The sequence below is a fragment of the Esox lucius genome, chromosome 24, assembly GCF_011004845.1.
Source record: "Esox lucius isolate fEsoLuc1 chromosome 24, fEsoLuc1.pri, whole genome shotgun sequence".
NCBI classification, from domain to species: Eukaryota; Metazoa; Chordata; class Actinopteri; order Esociformes; family Esocidae; genus Esox; species Esox lucius.
In genome coordinates, this window is record NC_047592.1 from 5,945,222 (window position 1) to 5,965,006 (window position 19,785).

General features: G+C 45.9%; 2 protein-coding genes across 5 annotated transcripts in view; one reads left to right on the forward strand and one right to left on the reverse strand.

The window, feature by feature from the left end:
* Window positions 1-5,910, forward strand: part of rell1 (RELT like 1) — a 29,924-nt gene extending 24,014 nt beyond the window's left edge. The window contains exon 9 of the transcript XR_004575354.1: window positions 5,886-5,910. The gene's annotated coding sequence lies outside the window, so the exon portion shown is untranslated. The remainder of the gene's footprint in view (window positions 1-5,885) is intronic.
* On the reverse strand, window positions 723-19,235 carry zgc:194930 (uncharacterized protein LOC557813 homolog). 4 transcript variants are annotated; one of them, XM_010887983.4, is made up of 3 exons: window positions 18,108-19,235; window positions 7,328-7,380; window positions 723-2,747 (listed from the first exon to the last, which is right to left on the reverse strand). In XM_010887983.4, exons 2-3 carry the CDS (start codon window positions 7,357-7,359, stop codon window positions 1,949-1,951), a joined length of 831 nt encoding a protein of 276 aa, XP_010886285.1. In that variant the 5' UTR covers window positions 7,360-7,380; window positions 18,108-19,235; the 3' UTR covers window positions 723-1,948. The 4 variants fall into 4 exon arrangements, with proteins under 4 accessions (XP_010886285.1, XP_010886284.1, XP_010886286.1 ...); XM_010887982.5 differs by lacking the exon at window positions 18,108-19,235 and adding an exon at window positions 16,911-17,312; XM_010887984.4 differs by lacking the exon at window positions 18,108-19,235 and adding an exon at window positions 14,777-14,801.
* Window positions 19,236-19,785: the final 550 nt, after the last annotated feature.

The following is a 19,785-nucleotide window of genomic DNA, read 5'->3' on the forward strand; positions in this document are numbered from 1 at the left end:
TATTGTAAAGGACCTGATATTGTAAAGGAGCTCATTTTGTAAAAAGAGCTAATTTTGTAAAAGCAGCTCATATTGTAAAGAAGTTGATATTAAAGGAAGGCCCTATACTGTCCGTTTGACCAGAAACCACACCCCCTGCTGCCATAGAGACAGGTGGGTTTAGAAACTCCCCCAAAATATCATATATCAACTCTCATAGGCAAGAGGGGTGGTAATTATAACACAAAAGTAAGGGGAAAAATATTGGTTTTTGTGACGAAGGGTTAAAAGAAATATCAGAAGATGTAACTATCACCTAAAAAGCTCCACAACAGCAGGGCAGTAACTGCTGCCATGCTATGCAGGTTGTCAGTACGTTCTCCGTCTTTCCCCCGGGTGTTGTGCGTTAGCGGGTGTTTATGGTTGCATGTCGTCTCCTTTGGGCCTGATAGAAATGCTCAGGGGTCTTCGTTAGGTTGGGCCACAGGATTCTGAAGACATGGAACATCACAGGGCTGTTGTCTGCTAAACACGGCGCTCACTGAGGACCAACAGCTAACATCCACTAAACGCGGGGCTCAGACTGAGAAAATAACGTCTGAAGGAAGAAATACAGAAACGGACAAACGCACAAAACAAGGCTATGCAGGTGTTTCAAATTAGGTTGTCTTTCTTACTGATCCTTTAGAGGGATGGAGCAATGAGAGAGGGAGGGGGGAGCAATGAGAGAGGGAGGGGGAGGGAGGGGGGGAGGGAGGGGGGACAGGAGGCATACATCGATATGTGTGCAGCCAGAGAAACATGGCCAATTATCTTTCATAAAATATCGTTCCCCTGAAAACATCTGTGGTTTGATTTAAAAAAATATTTTTTAAGGCTAATTGGCAGTACACATAATGGCAAATGAATCATCTACATGCATTTTATGTACATATACATTTGAATAGAAATTATTTTGGCAAACAGGGACTAGAGAAGGATCTACACGTCATGTTCCTTAACTGAAACAAAGACCCCTTCACGAATGTAAAATGTTTAGATTGGAGGGAACATAGGCACACCCCATCGTGTACATCAGGTGATATACTTCCTGTCATGAGGTCTGATGCTGGCGTCACCTCGGCTAGGCCAGCGTCGTCCCCGAAAAGGAGATTGCAAACTGAACTAACGTCATTGGTTAAACAACGACATCCATGTTGTTTCCTCGTCACAGATATTTGTATTCTCCGCGCTTGAGCAGAGTGCACGTGCGCTACGACCAGCCAGGATATAAATAACATAGGAAAACAGGTTTACAACGCAGATATGATACAAAAAACACACAGATGGAGATGACCTCTGAATGTTTGTTCGTACAGTGAAGCTCGGCACGCTCCCTGAAGACAAACCTTGGCAGGTCTTGAATGTGCGAGGAACAGTGCATTTATAGAACAGGATATAGATAGGGAAAGTATCGAGGCACTTGCAAAGCTGTGTCAGGGGTAAACCAGGAAATGTAGTGAGCAGGACTATAGACCAAGGAGTGTAAAATGTACTGTTGTTCAAGGATGAGGCGGTAGTTTAAGGACTTGGATTAAGACATGGGACTGTTCAGTCAAGCATCTCTGTGTCTCTCTGGCTCCAGAGTGTGTAGACAAGATGAGTAATGATACGCAACCCAGTTCTTGGCAAAGTAGTCACAGCATGTCCATGTGACTCACTAGAAAAATCTCTATAATCTATGATAAAAAATAAATCTGTATTTATCCCAGCAGACACTGAAGCTGAACTGACAGAAATTACACAGTTGATAGAAATTCGATTTTTTTTTTTGGGGGGGGGGGGGGTATTGTGAGGCCCTATGAGGACCTTTAGTTAGGCAGCCGGTTTGTTCCTATGGTTACAGATGCTGAACCGTATGTGTGTTTGTCACATTAAATATCCAAACGAAATACGAAAGGGGCGGGACTGACCCGCAATAACGGGTGAGTTAGTCCTCGCAGTCCTCCCCAGCTGTGGCCGCCTCTAGAGCTGCAAGAGCTTCGGCCACCATAGAGTCTAAGACACCCTCCTCTTCGTCCTCTTCTCCGCCCTGCCCCTCATCCTCGCTCTTCGGCACGGAGATCCCCATCCCGCTCTCCGCGGCGGGGTTTCCCTTGGTGTCCACGGAGGACAGGCTGGTCGTGCTGGTCTGGATGTCCACAGACAGGACACTCTCTTCGTCCCCCGTGTCGCACAGGTACTCCGGCGTGCCCCCCACCCCCTCGTCCAGCTCGTCCGCCGACGAGATGTCGCACACCAGCGGGCCCGAGCCGTTCGGGACCAGCCCTGTCTTGTCTGGGTGCGAGTGAGTGACCCGGGAGGGGGACAGGTTCAGACCCAGGGAGGCCGTGTCGGGGTAGACCGGGACTGACACGTGGACCTCCGATGGGTCTCGTCTCGGCGCCTGGCGCTCCGGGTGGAGGATATACCGACCCCCTCCGCCTCCGCCCTCCTCTCCGGCACGGGGCGTGGCCCCCTGCCCCCTCCCGAGCTCAACCTCTGGCTTGGCGGGCGGGCCGTGGCGGCTGTTGATGTAGTTGTTGTCGATCTCCAGCTTGACGCCTCCTCCTCCTCCACTCTTGTTGCTGCTGTTGCTGAAGCCCAGGTTGTGGAAGCCTTGCTTCTGCCGGACGTTGATGCAGCCCCCGCCGTCCGCTGGCGGGCTGTGGGGCCGGTACAGGGAGCCCTCCGAGGGGTCCCTCTTCCGGCCGTGGACATCCACTGGAGCAGTGGGGTCATAGATGTAACTGGAGGAGGGAGAGAGACAGAAGGAAGGGAGAGATGATGGGGAGGAGGACAGAAACAGAGAGACAAGGAGAAGAGGGAGGAGAGTATGCAGGAAGGGGGAGAGGAGAGAAAGGCCATCAGGAAACAAAACGGTACGTTTGTTGTAGAGTGGAGTGCAAACTGTGGTTAGACAGATCTCTTCCAACCATTTCCATGTGCTCTTTTCGAAAAACACCTCAACCACCGAACAACAAATACATATCAAATACCGAACTATTACTACTAAATTAGACAACTCCTGCTGTATGCAGTCGACACTTCGAAGGACCTCCTGCAGGAGATACACCTCCAACACATCCCCTGGCAGCTGACCTTAACTTGGTCCCCGTCAGAGCATTGCCAGCCAGCTCCCTGACACCCCCATCAGATCACAGGAAACTCCTCTGCAGTGTAGTCCACAACACTCCCAGCGTTTCCTTAGCTAATACTCCTGAGCCAATGTCTAACTGGCTTCTTACCAACACAGTGTAGGTCAGCCGTTGTCTACACCCTGGACACACTGTCTGCTACCGACCTCAGGCTGGGTGGAGTAGCAACCACGCTGTCTGGTACCAACCTCAGGCTGGGTGGAGTAGCAACCACGCTGTCTGGTACCAACCTCAGGCTGGGTGGAGTAGCAACCAATCTGTCTGTTACCAACCTCAGGCTGGGTGGAGTAGCAACCAATCTGTCTGGTACCAACCTCAGGCTGGGTGGAGTAGCAACCAATCTGTCTGTTACCAACCTCAGGCTGGGTGGAGTAGCAACCACGCTGTCTGGTACCAACCTCAGGCTGGGTGGAGTAGCAACCAATCTGTCTGTTACCAACCTCAGGCTGGGTGGAGTAGCAACCACGCTGTCTGGTACCAACCTCAGGCTGGGTGGAGTAGCTACCATGCTGTCTGGTACCAACCTCAGGCTGGGTGGAGTAGCTACCACGCTGTCTGGTACCAACCTCTGGCTGGGTGGAGTAGCTACCACGCTGTCTGGTACCAACCTCAGGCTGGGTGGAGTATCTACCACGCTGTCTTTATCCTTTTGAAATGTTTGTGTGTTAAGTTTACTCCGACTGTCTTACGTAATTTTTTTAGGTATATTTCTTTACTTTGTCAGTAGTAAAGCATCAGTAATAAAGCGTGAGTTGTAGAGTGTCAGTAGTAGAGGGTCAGCAATAGAGCATGAGCAGTAGAGGGTTAGTAGCGAAGCATCAGTAGCGAAGCATAAGTAGCAGAGTGTCAGTGGCAGAGTGTCAGTAGCAGTGTCAGTAGCAGTGTGTCAGTAATTTAGTGTAAGTAGTAGAATGTAAGTGGTAGAGCAGCAGTATCAGGGTGTCAGTAGCAGTGTCAGTAACAGTGTCAGTAGTAGAATGTAAGTGATAGAGCATCAGTAGCAGAGCGTCAGTAGTATCTAACAGGGACAGTAAGGTCTTTCTTTGTGGACAACCTGGACAATCTACAGGGGTGTCAGACACTTCCTGCTGTGAGCACACCCCTTACTCTGTCTCTCCACCAACACCCCCATGAAACCCCCCCACACACACCCACAGCACACACCATCTCACACCTCTGAAGGTGTCTCCTGCCCAGCTGGTCTGTCCTAAAGCCTTTTCACCACTCTCTCCTCAGGCTATTCTGCTTTCACCCTGCTCTCTGTCTTCAGTCTGTTCTGTGTTCACCCTGCTCTGTCTTCAGTCTGTTCTGTGTTCCGCCTGCTCTCTGTGTTCAGTCTTTTCTGTGTTCAGCCTGCTCTCTGTTTTCAGTCTGTTCTGTGTTCCGCCTGCTCTCTGTGTTCAGCCTGTTCCGTATTCAGCCTGTTCTCTGTTTTCAGCCTGTTCCTGTCTCACTTTATCCTCCCCTGCCCCCATTTTTGTCCTCCCTAACTCCTCTGTTTACTCTCAAGCCTATTATTTTTTAGTTTTATTCCTCCAGCTGCTCTCTCATCTTCTGCCCCCTTCCAGTCATCCTCTCCACCAATTATTCATTCACTTTTTCCCTCAAACAGCCCCAGCTCTCCATCTGTATCCCCCTCTCCATCTCCCCCAACCTCTGTCCTCACAGGTGTATGCTGAGAATTCTTTATTCAGTTTTTCTGTTCTGTTTTATCCTCATATTTTGCCTGATCCTGTGTCTGCCAACCTCAAATTCCAGGCTTATTTCAAAATGCTAGACAGAGGCTCTTCACAAAAATGAACAATTACAGGGTGTTTGTTGAAAATATATGGGAAAATTGAGCTGACTGTAAGGCAAGATTCCCAGAATACAACAACAATAGCAAACTAAGTACAATTTCACAAAACGCTGACACAAATTGGCAGATGTACCGCATGAGTCTTCTCTGAAAAGATACAGAAAGCAAGCTCATAGCGCCCTATTGTGATAAATTGAGAATTTCCTTCCTCAGAAGAGCTGGAAATTGGGTCTCACAGGGATGGTCTAGGCAAGGGTAAGGATATGGATTTTCAGTTTGTGTCACGGAGAGGGCACTGGCATTGTAAACAAGCTGATGGGTCGACGTGGCGACGCTAACTAGAGGAGCTGCTACAACAACACAGCAACCTGCTGCACTGGAAGGACACCGACAGAGAGGAGACCACCACGTAAAGACTAAAACCATTCCCTCAACACCAGGCAACTTCTCATCGCCCAGTAGCCGGAATATCGCCGGTTCGAATGCCAGAGCCAACAAGAAAAAATATCTACCACGTGCCCTTGAGCCAGGCACATGGAACTAACCACAGAGAGCGCACAACGGTTTTCGTTACGTTTCACGACAATTCGTAACCCGCGGCACCCACTGGAACCAGGACGGGAGTGAGCAGGAACCGTGACCCAGTGACCTCCACTCCTACTCGGGCCGATCGGTTTAGTGTGCTCAGGAGACGGCTAAGCCAAGAAATGTGACGCCGGCCCCGTTCATACCCGTTGTTAACATGCGGCCATTGTCCAGATACGGCCTTCATTCTGTTAGGGCTCCTGTTTGCCTACAGGCGAGAAGGACCAAAAGATGCCTAGATATGATGAGATCTGATACGTTTAAACAGGGGAGATCAAGTCAAGACCAGCATGGAGGATGCATGATACTGGCAGGTATAAACAGGGCTGCTAAGAACAATTAAGCAGGTGTGTGTGTGTGTGTGTGTGTGTGTGTGTGAGTGTGGGTGGGTTTGAGAGAGAGCGTTCCTTTTAAATATCAGAGAAACAAATAATAGGCTGTTTGTGTGGGACAGGGGGTTACGCAAATCTGTTCGCCCTTTCATTTATATTGAATCAATAACTTTTATTTATTTCCTCTTACATCTGGTATATACCAACGGCATTTCAAGCAGAAGCAGGGGGAGAGCAAGAGAGAGGGAAAGAGAGAGAGCGGGAGAGAGAGAGCGGGAGAGAGAGAGCGGAACTCAAACAAGAGAACGAGAGGGTATGGAACATCCCTGACTAGGAGGGTCAAGAGATGACTACTGACAGATTGACCTGATGTTTATGCAGAAAGCCAATGTGAAGCCAATTTATAAAGTAGCCCCTCTCTATGTACCTGCCATCTATAACAGGGAAGGAGAATGTACAGTCATGGTCAGACACTGGCGAACCACATGCCGTGTCTTCGTTTGATCATCGGTGCTGTTGCAGGGATGTGGGGGGGGGGGATTATTCTAACTCGTAGTTGTACTCGTCACCTAGCTACCTGAGGTTGTAATCCGGGAGATCGCTACGCCACGTCCACAACAGTTTTCCTCTCAGCGAGGAGTCTGGATCTGGGCACTCCCAAGACACAAGAACCTTATTTGCTGGGGCTTATACGTACATTACACCTGCAGATTAGTATCCGTCTCTCCTTCAGTGACACAGTTTCCTCAGTTCTGCTATGACTTCTGATATTGACTTTGGTATTACTGTGTGTAGATACGCCTTTCTGGCTACCTACTTTTGTAGTCGACTTTTGAGTCAACAAACTTCGACAAAACCTTTCTAAATGTTGCCAGTCATGAATTTAGAAATGGGGGAAAAAACACCACAGCATATATCGTTGGTCAGTTTACGACGTAAAGCATAAGAATGTGTGGTTTTTCGCCACACTCCCCCTTCAAAAAGGCTACTGAAGTTTGTAATTTCCACTATATAGTACCAATTCCTTATAATCCATGTAGCATTTCACATATCCTACTGCAGCAAGATTACTGTGTGAGAAATCAAGGTCTGGCATCCGTACAGTGACGTGTTACCAGGATCAGTGGTTTACTAACAGATTAAAGAAGGATCATGCTCAGGAACAATCAGACCTGAAATGCAAAACCAGTGTTTCTCACAGAGCTGGGAGGTTGGAAGACTTTGAATTGTAGCAGGATAATATTTCCTGTCTGTGTGGACGTAATGTAGAATTACCGTCTGGTTCACTAGGGCCAATGAAACATTTGTAGCTATTGTTGAGCGGTGGCCAAGCGTTGCTCAGGGATCAAGAGCCTTTGTCAAAACGTTAAAAAAAACTATCCCTCCCCTCGCACACGTGAAATACAACACAGGTCAACAAGCGAAACGCTCACTCGCACACAAAACGTCCACCTTACCTCTTCAGCATCCTACAGCATTGGCACCCCATCTGGACAACTGGGTAGTGGAGCTGTGAAGGGACAAAAAGCAGTTGTTAGCGAAAAAGCTAACAATTTCAAAGGATAAACGTCCACTCAAATGTTGAAGAACAAGGGAAAGGTTAAGCAGACCGCATCATCAATAGCTTCAGTGACAAAACAAGTCCCATCAATACCTGACTGAGGTCTTCAATCTTGACATTTCATTGTGCCTCTGTCTGCACCATGGCAAGGTATCACCACAGACAGCCTGAGCAACAGACATCTACCGACACACACTTCCACAGAAGTCTGAAATCCATTGATCACTGGCTTAAAATAGCCCCATTGGGACCTGTTCTGTGGCATATAGGTGGCCTTTGTCAAAGGCTTTTAGAAAAAAACACATTGGGAGGTTTTTAACTCCACCAGCTAGGTTTTTTGGCTTTCCCTCTGTGTCCATGGCGATGCCCCCAGCGACGAGGCAGTTTGTTTGTCTGAAGAGCTGACAAAGCTTTTGGTATTCATCCATCAATATTTCCCACTGTGTGTGTGTGTGTGTGTGTGGGTGAAATAGTGTGTACGTGCATTGCAGGTACTATGTTTGTGTGCATGTGTGTGTGTGTGTGTGTGTGTGTGTGTGTTTGTGTGTAAAAGATGGGGGTGACCTTTTCTCTCCTGACTGTGTGTGTATCCCTTGGCTTTGGTAATTCTTTTCCTGGGTAAATAATTAATCGGCAAGTTTCGAATGAGTCTGGCTGCTAGCGTGCAAGAGACAAGCAAGGACACCGACTTTTTCTCCCCCAGGTTTGGTCTTTGCTGAGGAACAGAAGGAAGTCAAGCTGCAAGAAACATCCAATCACCCATTTGAGATTTAGATGAATTATTTACATCTTAAAGGCCTTTTTTTTTTTTTAGCTTAGAAAGACAATGAGGGCTTAATGGTAGTATTATAACATAAGCATGTGATATATGGTGCAATTTAAAGACAACAGGACCATATGAGTGAACATTAGAAAAAGTTCAAGTTCACGGAAAGGTTAAATGTCAGGTAATGGAAACTTTCGAGATAGTGCCACGTGATAGAATGTCACATTGTATCGCAACAGATAACCTGGCACCCTTTAATCCTATGCTAACAACACCTGATGGAAGTGATTATTCCCTGTAACATATTCTTCATCAGTCTAAAATAGCAAAAACCGTTCCTCAACCAAACAAACAGGCTGGAATTTTACCCACTCAAACATGTCTTGGAGGCAGAAATACGTGTTTAAAATAGTGGTTGGTTAAAGAGAGAGGAGAAAGTTTTGGGCCGGATTCAAACCCACGCGGGCTACGCAGTCCATGGCATGGGCGGCAGCAGGATAACCCCGGGCTACGTCACGCAATCTCTAAAGCAGGTTCCTTCTGCACGTCTTCAGCATGTTCAGTGTTGGGAGACAAGAATGCGGGGATCCCTCTCAGGAAACGCTGTCAACATCCAGTTATGTGAGGCCAGGGTAGGCACAGGAGGAACAAGCTTTGGGCTTTGGCAGAATTATTGTTCTCATGTGATTTGACTACAGGCACCGACAGAACAATTCCACGGTTCAGCAACTCCTGAAACGAGCACAGTCACCACTAAATCAATTGGAGGTGTAACAAAAACATGCAACCATGAGATTTCTGCGCAAATCGTGTACACCAAAATGGGCTAAACATGTTTTGATCTGAACTCTCCCGTGATCGTCACATGTTTTTGACGTGTCTCAGTCGTCAAATGTTCTCAGCCAAACGCCCGAGGACAGAGTTGCCATTTACAAAGCGCAGTCTTCAGCCCGGCCGTGGAGCAAAGCCAACCAAAGCCAGCTTGAGCAAAGACAAATTTCACCGTGCTGAGAATCTGGTTCGACCACTGACCATTGCCCCCCCCCCCCACACACACACACACACACATCAACCTGCGTGTCTTAACTAGTGATTGCATGCTTATAGTAATTCACTGTTTCTTTTAGTTACAGGTTAGACACCTAGCAGCTCGCCATGTGTTCGGAGACGGGTCAATCATCTCGCTAGTCCTTCTGTGCTAACCACAACCAGAGCCAACAGTAATCAGAGCATGCTAACGCCAGATGGACATAAAATACAGCAGTAGAACATCTGCCATTCAATCTTCCGATCTTTGTTCCATGTTGAAAATGTACTCACATTTCAACATTTCACTCAGCAGCACGGTCCCAGAAATGGTCATCAGCATGTTTGAGGATACTGCCGTCCACTAACGGCACGAGACGGGAGTTGTGGCTATCAGCGAGGCAAAAACCTATCTTTGTTGAGCAAGACATTGGGTTACAACGGAACAACCAACACACTGAAGCCGTGTACAGCGTTCAGCCTTGGGTCAGCTGAGGCAGATCACAGAGCCTGCCTTTGATGGCCGAGGAAGAGACGGCAGAACGGGACGTCAGTGTACGGCGAACCCTTGGGCAGGCTGAGATGCTACAGTGAGCAAGAAATCATAGCTGGGTTTAATGCTATTCGAAATAATTTTTAAAAATGGATCAGTGCTTGGTTGAGCTTGCTTGACTTAGAAACAACCTTAATAAATCTGTAACAGAAATGTCTGAAAGCACAAACTCACCGGCACTCCGGACAGGACAGAGCAAACACTGAAAGCATTGGGATATTTCACCAATAGTATTTGAACCCAGGTCTGCCTTGGGCAAACTAAGATGCTCTGCTGACCAAGGGAGAGAGAAGGACACACACACACACACACAGAGAAAATAAGTTAACTGGACCGTTCTGTTAAACAAACAGTATTAGCATTTAGACTACCTGGACCACTCCCAAACACACACACTCTTAGGTAACTGTTGAAAGGATATAACTAACAGACCTGCTGGCCTCTGGGTGTGAGAAGGTATGAGTTACCTCTGCTACCTGAGAAATGAACCTCTATGACCGGAGGTTGACTACAGAACACAGCCACCTCCTGAACATCTATCACCTGAGATTGACTACAGAACACACCAACCTCCTGAACATCTATTCCCAGAGGCTGACTACAGAACACACACCAACCTCCTGAACATCTATTCCTGGAGGTTGACCACAGAACACACCCACCTCCTGAACATCTATTCCCGGAGGTTGACCACAGAACACACCCACCTCCTGAACATCTATTCCCGGAGGTGGACTATATACAGGTTAGACAGGTTGGCTTATAGCTCATGGAAATAAAAAATCCATTATCTCAAAATGTTAGAATAAAAAAAATTACAATACAGCCATAATCATCAAGATTGAAATAAAAAAGGCTTGAAATGTTTTACTTTAGGTGAACAAATATAGACTATATGAAGGTGTCACCTTTTGATTTCAATTACAGAAAATACTTTTCCACAATATAATTATTTTTGGACATTCACCTGCACTGCAAGGTATCCCGCATCATATAGCAAGAACAAAGAATTAGTCACCGTTACCAAGAATTCATTCTGATTACTCTTTAGATTATTTGTCGGTTCACGTTGCGACACAGACGGTTGGAGACGGTCACTATTACTACACCTGGCTAATCCAGTCGGAGATTGAAAGGGACATGTTCATTTCAGCCATCACTGCCCAGGGCAATGCTTAAAGTTAATGCCTGAATGAGCCAACATATGGAGCGTTTAAAACCCACGCTATCTCTGCAAACACAGGAAGGTTACATTTGAAATTTTTTTTATGCCGGCCTAAACGAAAAAGGCAGGCAGACCGATAGACTGACTGACATGCGACTCACACAAGTAGGCCAGAAGGAGCACTAGGGAAGGATGAGCAACAGGCAATACTGACGCTAGTCGAATTCTCCAATACTCCACAGATATGCAGTGGTTAGTCTTAGTGGATTTAATCTATTGTTTTTAAACAAAATATTTTTTTCTCCCACAAAGGAGCTTTTACACAGGTGAACCCAATGTGTAAGCGCAGGATGTGATTGATTGTTAAATCCCTAATTTTCTCAAAACAACCTTCAGGCTTTAGTCCATCTGTTCTTAATCGGCTCAGTGAAGGACAGAATATTACAACACATCAATATTCTCTCATCATAGGTCCCTTGGTAACCAATGACAAGCCTCTGAATACTGACTCAGAACATCCAATTGACCAATCCGCCGTCTCCCAGCTCTATGTCCGGTGACTATTATTGAGCTATAATAGGTAGAGATAGAATTTAATCTGCACTCATGATTACATTGCCTGCAACTGTTTGTAACGATCTGAGAGGAAAGGAGATACAAGGAGATATAAAAAACCCCATGACAGCCACTCTCCTAGTTGTTTTTTGTAAGGAGGGAAATTGAAACGCTCCATCTTGGAAAAGTAGGCAATAAACGTTGGATTGCTGCAGATTGTTCCCTAGATGTAAATTGGATTGGAATCGTGGGTAACCCATTGCATGGCAGTGAACTATCTGAGCAAAGGCAAACGGAAGATTGTATAATTTTTCCTGGACATAGGCTTTACATATGGCCTGAAGCTAGAGTTTTAGACCAAACAGTTGGCACTTTTTATTTATTAACAAGGCTACAGCCGGTCCAGACTCTAGATGTGTGTGGTATGTTTGACATCTATTTGAAATCTATCCAGAAATCCCAACCTGTTTTGATGGTTACTGTACCACTGTGATACTGCAGACCCGCTCACTCAGACTGTGGTTACGAGAGCTTTGTTACGCTGAACACTATGGATCTGCTGTCGTTCTGCCATGATGGGGCATCATATCGTGAGCTAAGCTTAAACGTGAAATGTCTCACTCTCGCCAACTGTAAAAGGCCTCCAGTCAGCCGTCAAACAATGAAGGGGCCTATTCATACATAACACATAACTTACTCTGTGTGTGGATCTGGGCGTGTGTGTGTGTTTGTGTGTGTGTGTGTGTGTGTGTGTGGATGTGTGTGTGGACACTGAGGGCGATCAAGTTTGTACTGGGTGACATGAGGCCAAGGATGAGATGGAGGAGAAGTGGATTAACTGGTCTGACCACTCTATCTCTCCTCTCCTTTATTCTCCCCTCTATCTCTCCTCTCCTTTATTCTCCCCTCTATTTCTCCTCTCCTTATCCTCTGTCTTCTCTCTCCTCTCTCTCTCCTCTACCATCTCTCTCGCCTCTGTCTAAGTTCTTCTCTCTCCATACATTCTCTCCTTCCTCTTCGTAAATTAGGTTGAACTACAGATTCTCAGCTTTAATTTGACAAATGCCTGTGTATATTGATTTCACCATAGTGGTAATGCTCATATTTCCAATATTTTTACTTTTACCAATTTCTTCAGTTTTGCTTCCATTTTGTAACATCCAATTTGCGATTAAGGACCTGCTTCATCGCAGCAACCCCCAAACAGACTCTGGGCTGACACGGTCAAGATGTGTCATCCATGCGGTTCTGGTTCTGATGATACTGCTTGTTCAACCAAGTCTTCCTCGGGAACCCTTATGCGCCAGAAGAAACCCACTCTCCTGCCTTCTACCTTATTCGTGTTAACAGGCACCCAAAGAGACACTAGAGAGTGATGGCAAGGTAACCATGCCTGATTACTAACCCCACAAAAATCTGATGCCAATGTCTTAATTCAAGGCGCCTTTGGAGTCGGCTATTGGTGTCCGTCAACATGAGGACCGAAAGAGGTGTCAATGAAAGTCATGGAAGCCATTATGAGGCTAAGAAATCACAGGCAAAACCTTAGGCTTCCCGTCAACAACAGTTTGGACCGCCACCATAAAGAAGGAAAGCACTAGTGAGCTCAGTAATAGCAAACAGAATGATAGACCAGGGAAGACCTCCACAGTGGGTGACATAAGAAGGTTTGCCATAAAGAAGGAAAAACAACAGCCTAATGAACCAGGAACAGTCTACAGGAGGTAGGCATGGATGTGCCTGCTACTACCATCCTTCACCCAGCAGAAATGCAGAACATAAACTACATCGCAAGGTTCAAACCACCGGTTAGTGTGATAAACAGGACGGTCTGGTTACAGTTTGCCGAACAGTACCACGAAAAGCCTGCAGACATCTGGAGGAAACGTGTAGTGGGTAAATGAGACAAGCATTGACATACTAGAGGGATTGCAAGAGGAAACTGTGGTGAAAAAAAAGACACTGCCCAAGATATAAAATATTGAGGGGTGGATGTTGTGTTTCGGGCACATGTGGCTGTCACCTACATCCAATTAACCGTGCTTTTCACATGGAGATGTTGAGGCTGAGGCAAAAAGTTAAATGAAAACAGACTGAAGATTAACTACAGTACAGGCCTGGCAGAACATCACCAGGGAAGATACCCAGTACAGGCCTGGTAGAACCTCACCAGGGAAGATACCAGTACAGGCCTGGCAGAACATCACCAGGGAAGATACCCAGTACAGGCCTGGTAGAACCTCACCAGGGAAGAAACCCAGTACAGGCCTGGCAGAACATCACCAGGGAAAATACCCAGTACAGGCCTGGCAGAACATCACCAGGGAAGATACCCAGTGCAGGCCTGGCAGAACATCACCAGGGAAGATACCCAGTACAGGCCTGGTAGAACCTCACCAGGGAAGAAACCCAGTACAGGCCTGGCAGAACATCACCAGGGAAAATACCCAGTGCAGGCCTGGCAGATCATCACCAGGGAAGATACCCAGTGCAGGCCTGGCAGAATATCACTCGGGTAGATACCCAGTACAGGCCTGGCAGAGCATCACCAGAAAAGATACCCAGTACAGGCCTGGCAGAGCATCACCAGAGAAGATACCCAGTACAGGCCTGGCAGAGCATCACCAGAGAAGATACCCAGTACAGGCCTGGCAGAGCATCACCAGAGAAGATACCCAGTACAGGCCTGGCAGAGCATCACCAGAGAAGATACCCAGTACAGGCCTGGCAGAGCATCACTAGAAAAGATACCCAGTACAGGCCTGGCAGAGCATCACCAGAGAAGATACCCAGTACAGGCCTGGCAGAGCATCACCAGAGAAGATACCCAGTACAGGCCTGGCAGAGCATCACCAGAGAAGATACCCAGTACAGGCCTGGCAGAGCATCACCAGAGAAGATACCCAGTACAGGCCTGGCAGAGCATCACCAGAGAAGATACCCAGTACAGGCCTGGCAGAGCATCACTAGAGAAGATACCCAGTACAGGCCTGGCAGAGCATCACTAGAGAAGTTACCCGGTGTCTGCTGGATCTCAGGCTGTTACTGCAAGCAAATGGTTAACTTGGAACACATCTTAGTCTTTCACAAAATGTTAGGCCCTGAAATGGAGGAGCTAGGTATAAAAAGTGTTGTCATTTTGAAATGGTGAAACTAAAATGCACACAAATACACCAAAATAAAAGCTAAGAATCTTTACATTCATATAGGGCGTTTGATTTCAAACGTTTGGATTCAAGAGCCAAGAGAATAAAAAAAGCATCTCTTTCCTAATACTCACAGAAGCCCCTGTATGTCTGAGATGATTGGTCTTGTAGCTTCTAAAAAAATACATCTGAATCAGAGGCCTGTCTGAGAGGTAATTCTGTACTAGCTAAACTAGGACATTATTTGCACATGGTTTGCATATTCATTCTGATATTCAAAGCTTGATCTCAGGAAACCGATAACAATGCGACGACAATTGGTTAATTTACCACATATATAGTAGTTTATGTTTTTGCAGGTGTAACCCCTATGTCTGAGAGGAAATGCGAGCCACTGACTTGCATCGTCACAGAAGTCAGTTAATTTGAATCAGCCAGGTAAGGACAGATGGGTTACCAAGGTGCCTGTAGCCACGGTGATGTCATGACGACTAAAGTACACAAAATTCTGTCTCCCGAGATGGCCTGCAATAAGACGACTACACCACGATTACACTCACACAAAACACAGAACAGACACGCACATTGGGAGACTTAGAGGATACTGAAACTGGCTATTCAATTATGTTTTTCCTGAAAATGTTTGTCCTGTAAAAGATGTGTCCAGTTATGTTTTTCCTGGATTATAACTATAATTCTATATACTCATGTGACGTAAGCTGTTTGACAGCCCGAGTAAAGCTCACAGAAACGTCACTGGCAAACAAATCCAGGCGCCCTGGGTGGTGGTGTATATAAACACTGTGAATGTGTATATACAAAACAGCTCTTTTTAACAGCCCCAGGCTTAAAATCCAAAAACAAGCTCTCTTCCTCTTCCCCACTCCTCCTACCTAATCTAATCACCCAACTCTCTTAGCGTCGTATGGTCAGCCAACCTGCTGCTGTTCACAGTTCTGAGCCAAAGGGAACAGGAAGTTACACGGCAGACATACTGATTTCAGGTCAGCAATGAAATCTCACTCTAATCTGAATTTTTTTGCTTTTGGGGGACGGTAGCTGAGAGCTTTGGGGGGGGGTGGGGGGGGGGGGGTAAATGGACACTGTGGACAATTCCTTGTGGTCACTAAGCCACACCTCCTTGGTCAGTTTGAAGTGTTATCAGGGAGGGAGAAACTCCATTGTAAACTCAAGCTATGTGGCCAATGACAGAATGTCTCCCAGTGTTTTCAAGAACACCAATGAGGTCAGCTTTGTGTGTACAGCAGCCGTGGTCACCTGTTTGCTGACCTGTGAAAAACACAATACCGGTGTCGTTGACAAAGCCCGGGCGGAACCTTCCACGAAAACAAAACTAAATTTAGCAAATTGATGGGACTTACGCCAGCAGATACAGTAGATCTAAGGGATTATGCTGGAAGCACCAGGAACACGTCAAGGCCCGGAAAACAGCTTTCAACCAATGTCAGAGACCCCCCAGCTGAGCAGTGAATATAGCTTGCTGTTATTAACATTCACCTATCAACTTTGTTAACTGCCATTGGGGACGGTAAATGACATCCAGTCTAATGTAGACGGGCTCACACACAGCAAAGCATAAACACACACATTATGAATATTTTCCTTGTGCGGAAACTTGTCCGCACATTTTTTCCATTCAACATCACAATTCGACCATAACGGTCACACCAAAAACCTTAACCTAATTCCATTGTATATTTTACTCAACACCAAACACCCAAACTCTGTTCCTGCTGCTTCTAAGGCAAAAATAGCAATTTTCTAAATGTGTCCAAAACCGGTGAAAGACGTTTAGGGTCCGTTAAGGATAATAACAGACCAACTGGTTACCAATAAATTATAAACATTAGGTCTTGATTCTGTGAAATCTCGTATTATTTTCTGTTACTGTTGACGGATGTGTTTTAGTGCATACTAAAACAAAACATAGCCTAATTTATTTTCAGTAAGTCACATTCCACAGTTTCTTATTAATTATAGTTATACAAAAATCGTTACGGATTTATATTTAATCATAGAAATCTGATGGGTAGCTTATGACGAGTCGAGCGAAACAGGTGTGCAAACCTCCCTGTGTCCATAAGCCTGTCATAACTACTCTACAGCTCTCCGTTGTTTGTTGTTGTCAGTACGTACCTTATAAACATGTAATTACGTATTTTCTAGTCTTACTACTTGGCAGGTGCTGTTGATTATCTTCGCATGAACAGTTCAAAACAAGAGATGTGATGAGGAGAGATACTTTACCTGTTGCGCTCAATGAAGGTGTGTCACCCGTTCGTACGTTCGCCGTAGGTATCAACAATTCACTGGTAACTTCAGATTTCATTTATCACAACAATCCTTGGCAAAATAACGAAAGCAAAAAAGTTCAAAACATCCGTAAAGACAACATAGTGTCTTATGTGCATTTCTGACTAGGATAGCTCCCTCTTCTTTTAGTTTTGTTGCTGTTTGTCGCTGCGATGGAAGTCCCCCGTGACTCCAGTGTCCCATGTCTGGCAAAGCACGCCTATTTGAATGTCTGCTGTTAGCCTGAGAAGGGCCTCAACTCCGGCTGCCCAGTATTTGCATGGCGTTAATGAGCGATCATGTGACTTCACCCAGATCACAAAACCTCTGAACACTTGCCCCCTCACTTTTTTTAACCACTAACTCTTCGTTTATTACTGTAAATAAAGGCGGTAGGAAAATGAACCAGCGTTGGGTAATATATTTTGATACGAATATATGTTGATAATATTGCATTTGGATAGTAGAAATACAATAAATTAGCCTAATACTAGCCTCAATCATAACATATTTTAAGTAAACACGAAGATAAATTACCAATCTGCATTCAGGTCTACATTGTTTTATCTTATAAGAAACCCATTGGAGCTCCTGGACGCGTTATAGTAGACCTCTGCTATAGAGTCAAGCATTTGACAAGCGTAGTTGTTTTGATGTTTTCATTTAAGTATTTGTTTTTATGCTAGTGAATTTTAATATTTTTTCTTTTTCTGTGTAAAGCACATTGAATTGCTTCTATGTATGAATTGTGCTATATAAATAAACTTGCTTGCTTGCTAGTTAACAACAGCCAGTAGAAAGGCCGGGGTGCTACACGGTGGTGTCCTTGGTTTAGTATCTTTATGGGGATTTCTAGTCGCCAGCAGGTTTCTAAAACACGAACAGGTGGTTGAAAACACAGAACATCAGGTTTTATTCTCCGGATACCTGAGACGTTTTTCAGCCCCAGCTCCGTACGTGTGACAGTGACCTGGCACGTCACGCGTCACGACGACGTCGACGAAAACAACAACAACAACAACAACAACGGTACAGTACACACGAGACGTCATGTCGATGGCGTCGCTGCTTCAAAGGGATGCGTGGCCTTCAGTGGCAAGATGTGATGGAGTGCCCCCACCCGCCCCCCTCTTTCATCTCTTTCCCTCCTACCTCTCTCTTCCTTTCGACTGTCTTTCTTCTCTCTTTCCCCTCAGTCTCCGTGTTACGTGATCCACAGCAGTGTCATGTTAAGGGTCTCTGCCTCAGGATCAAAACAAAAACTGTCACCTGGTTAAAGAGAGAGAGAGAGAGAATAGAGGGAAAAAAGGGAAAGTAATAGAGAACTGAGATCTGGACAAGCTGGGTACTTCTCAGTCCCTCCAGACAACCCGGCCCGCTGGGCACGTCTCAGTCCCTCCAGACAACCCGGCCCGCTGGGCACGTCTCAGTCCCTCCAGACAACCCGGCCCGCTGGGCACGTCTCAGTCCCTCCAGACAACCCGGCCCGCTGGGCACGTCTCAGTCCCTCCAGACAACCCGGCCCGCTGGGCACGTCTCAGTCCCTCCAGACAACCCGGCCCGCTGGGCACGTCTCAGTCCCTCCAGACAACCCGGCCCGCTGGGCACGTCTCAGTCCCTCCAGACAAGCCGGCCCGCTGGGCACGTCTCAGTCCCTCCAGACAAGCCGGCCCGCTGGGCACGTCTCAGTCCCTCCAGATAAGCCGGCCCGCTGGGCACGTCTCAGTCCCTCCAGATAAGCCGGCCCGCTGGGCACGTCTCAGTCCCTCCAGACAAGCCGGCCCGCTGGGCACGTCTCAGTCCCTGTGATAGGCTGTTTTGGCCCTTTATTTTAATATAAACCTGTTACATTCTACATAATCAGTATTGAATTATTGAACTGTATTCTCATGTTAGATTTAATCTTTATTGTGCTGGATTCTCCTCTTAGATTATGTTTATAATATTTATTTTACAGTTTTTCTATTCATGTATTCTGTGTATTCATTATTGTACTTTTTTTTTGTATGCAATCCTTAATGTTTTGTATTCTGCTGGTATATACTATATAATCATCATTGTACAGTGTTTGCCTCATCGCCATTATAACCCCCCCTGAATGACTCCCCAATACAGTTGTGCTCATGTTGATTTTGAAAACATGACTGATCAGGCAAAAAAATAAAACTGTCTCTAATTTAAGGACAGTGATTATATGAAGCAATTCATTATCATATAGTTGTTTGTTTCCTTTTTAAATGATAATGATAACAGAAATCACCCAAATGGCCCTGATAAAAAGTTTACATACCCTTGTTTGGCCTTGTTACAGACACACAAGATGACACACACAGGTGAAAAAGTGAATTTCTACACCTGTGGCTTTGTAGATTGCAATTAGTGTCTGTGTATAAATAGTCAATGAGTTTGTTAGGTCTCACGTGGATGCACTGAGCAGGCTAGATACTGAGCCATGGGGGCATAAAAGTACAGTCAAGAGACCTGCATAACAAGGTAATGGAACTGTATAAAGATGGAAAATGATATAAAAAGATATCCAAAGCCTTGCAAATCAGAGTCAGTACTGTTCAATCACTTATTAAGAAGTGGAAAATTCTGGGATCTCTTGATACCAAGCCAAGGTTAGGTAGACCAGGAAAGATTTAAGCCAAAACTGCCAGAAGAATTGTTCGGGATACAAAAAACCCACAAGTATCCTCTGGAGAAATACAGGCTGCTCTGGAAAAAGACATTGCAGTTGTTTCAAGGAGTTTACTACGATACTTGAACAAAAACGAGCTGCATGGTCGAGTTTTCAGAAAGAAGCCTTAACTGCGCCAATGCCACAAAA

What these genes read in the sequence shown, in the direction of transcription:
- zgc:194930 (XM_010887983.4), bottom strand. Translation starts at nt 7,359, where the DNA reads ATGGGGTGCCAATGCTGTAGGATGCTGAAGAG. An exon ending in TGCTGTAGGATGCTGAAGAG is followed by an intron (nt 2,748 to 7,327) that starts GTAAGGTGGACG and finishes TCCCTCCTCCAG; the next exon opens with TTACATCTATGACCCCACTG.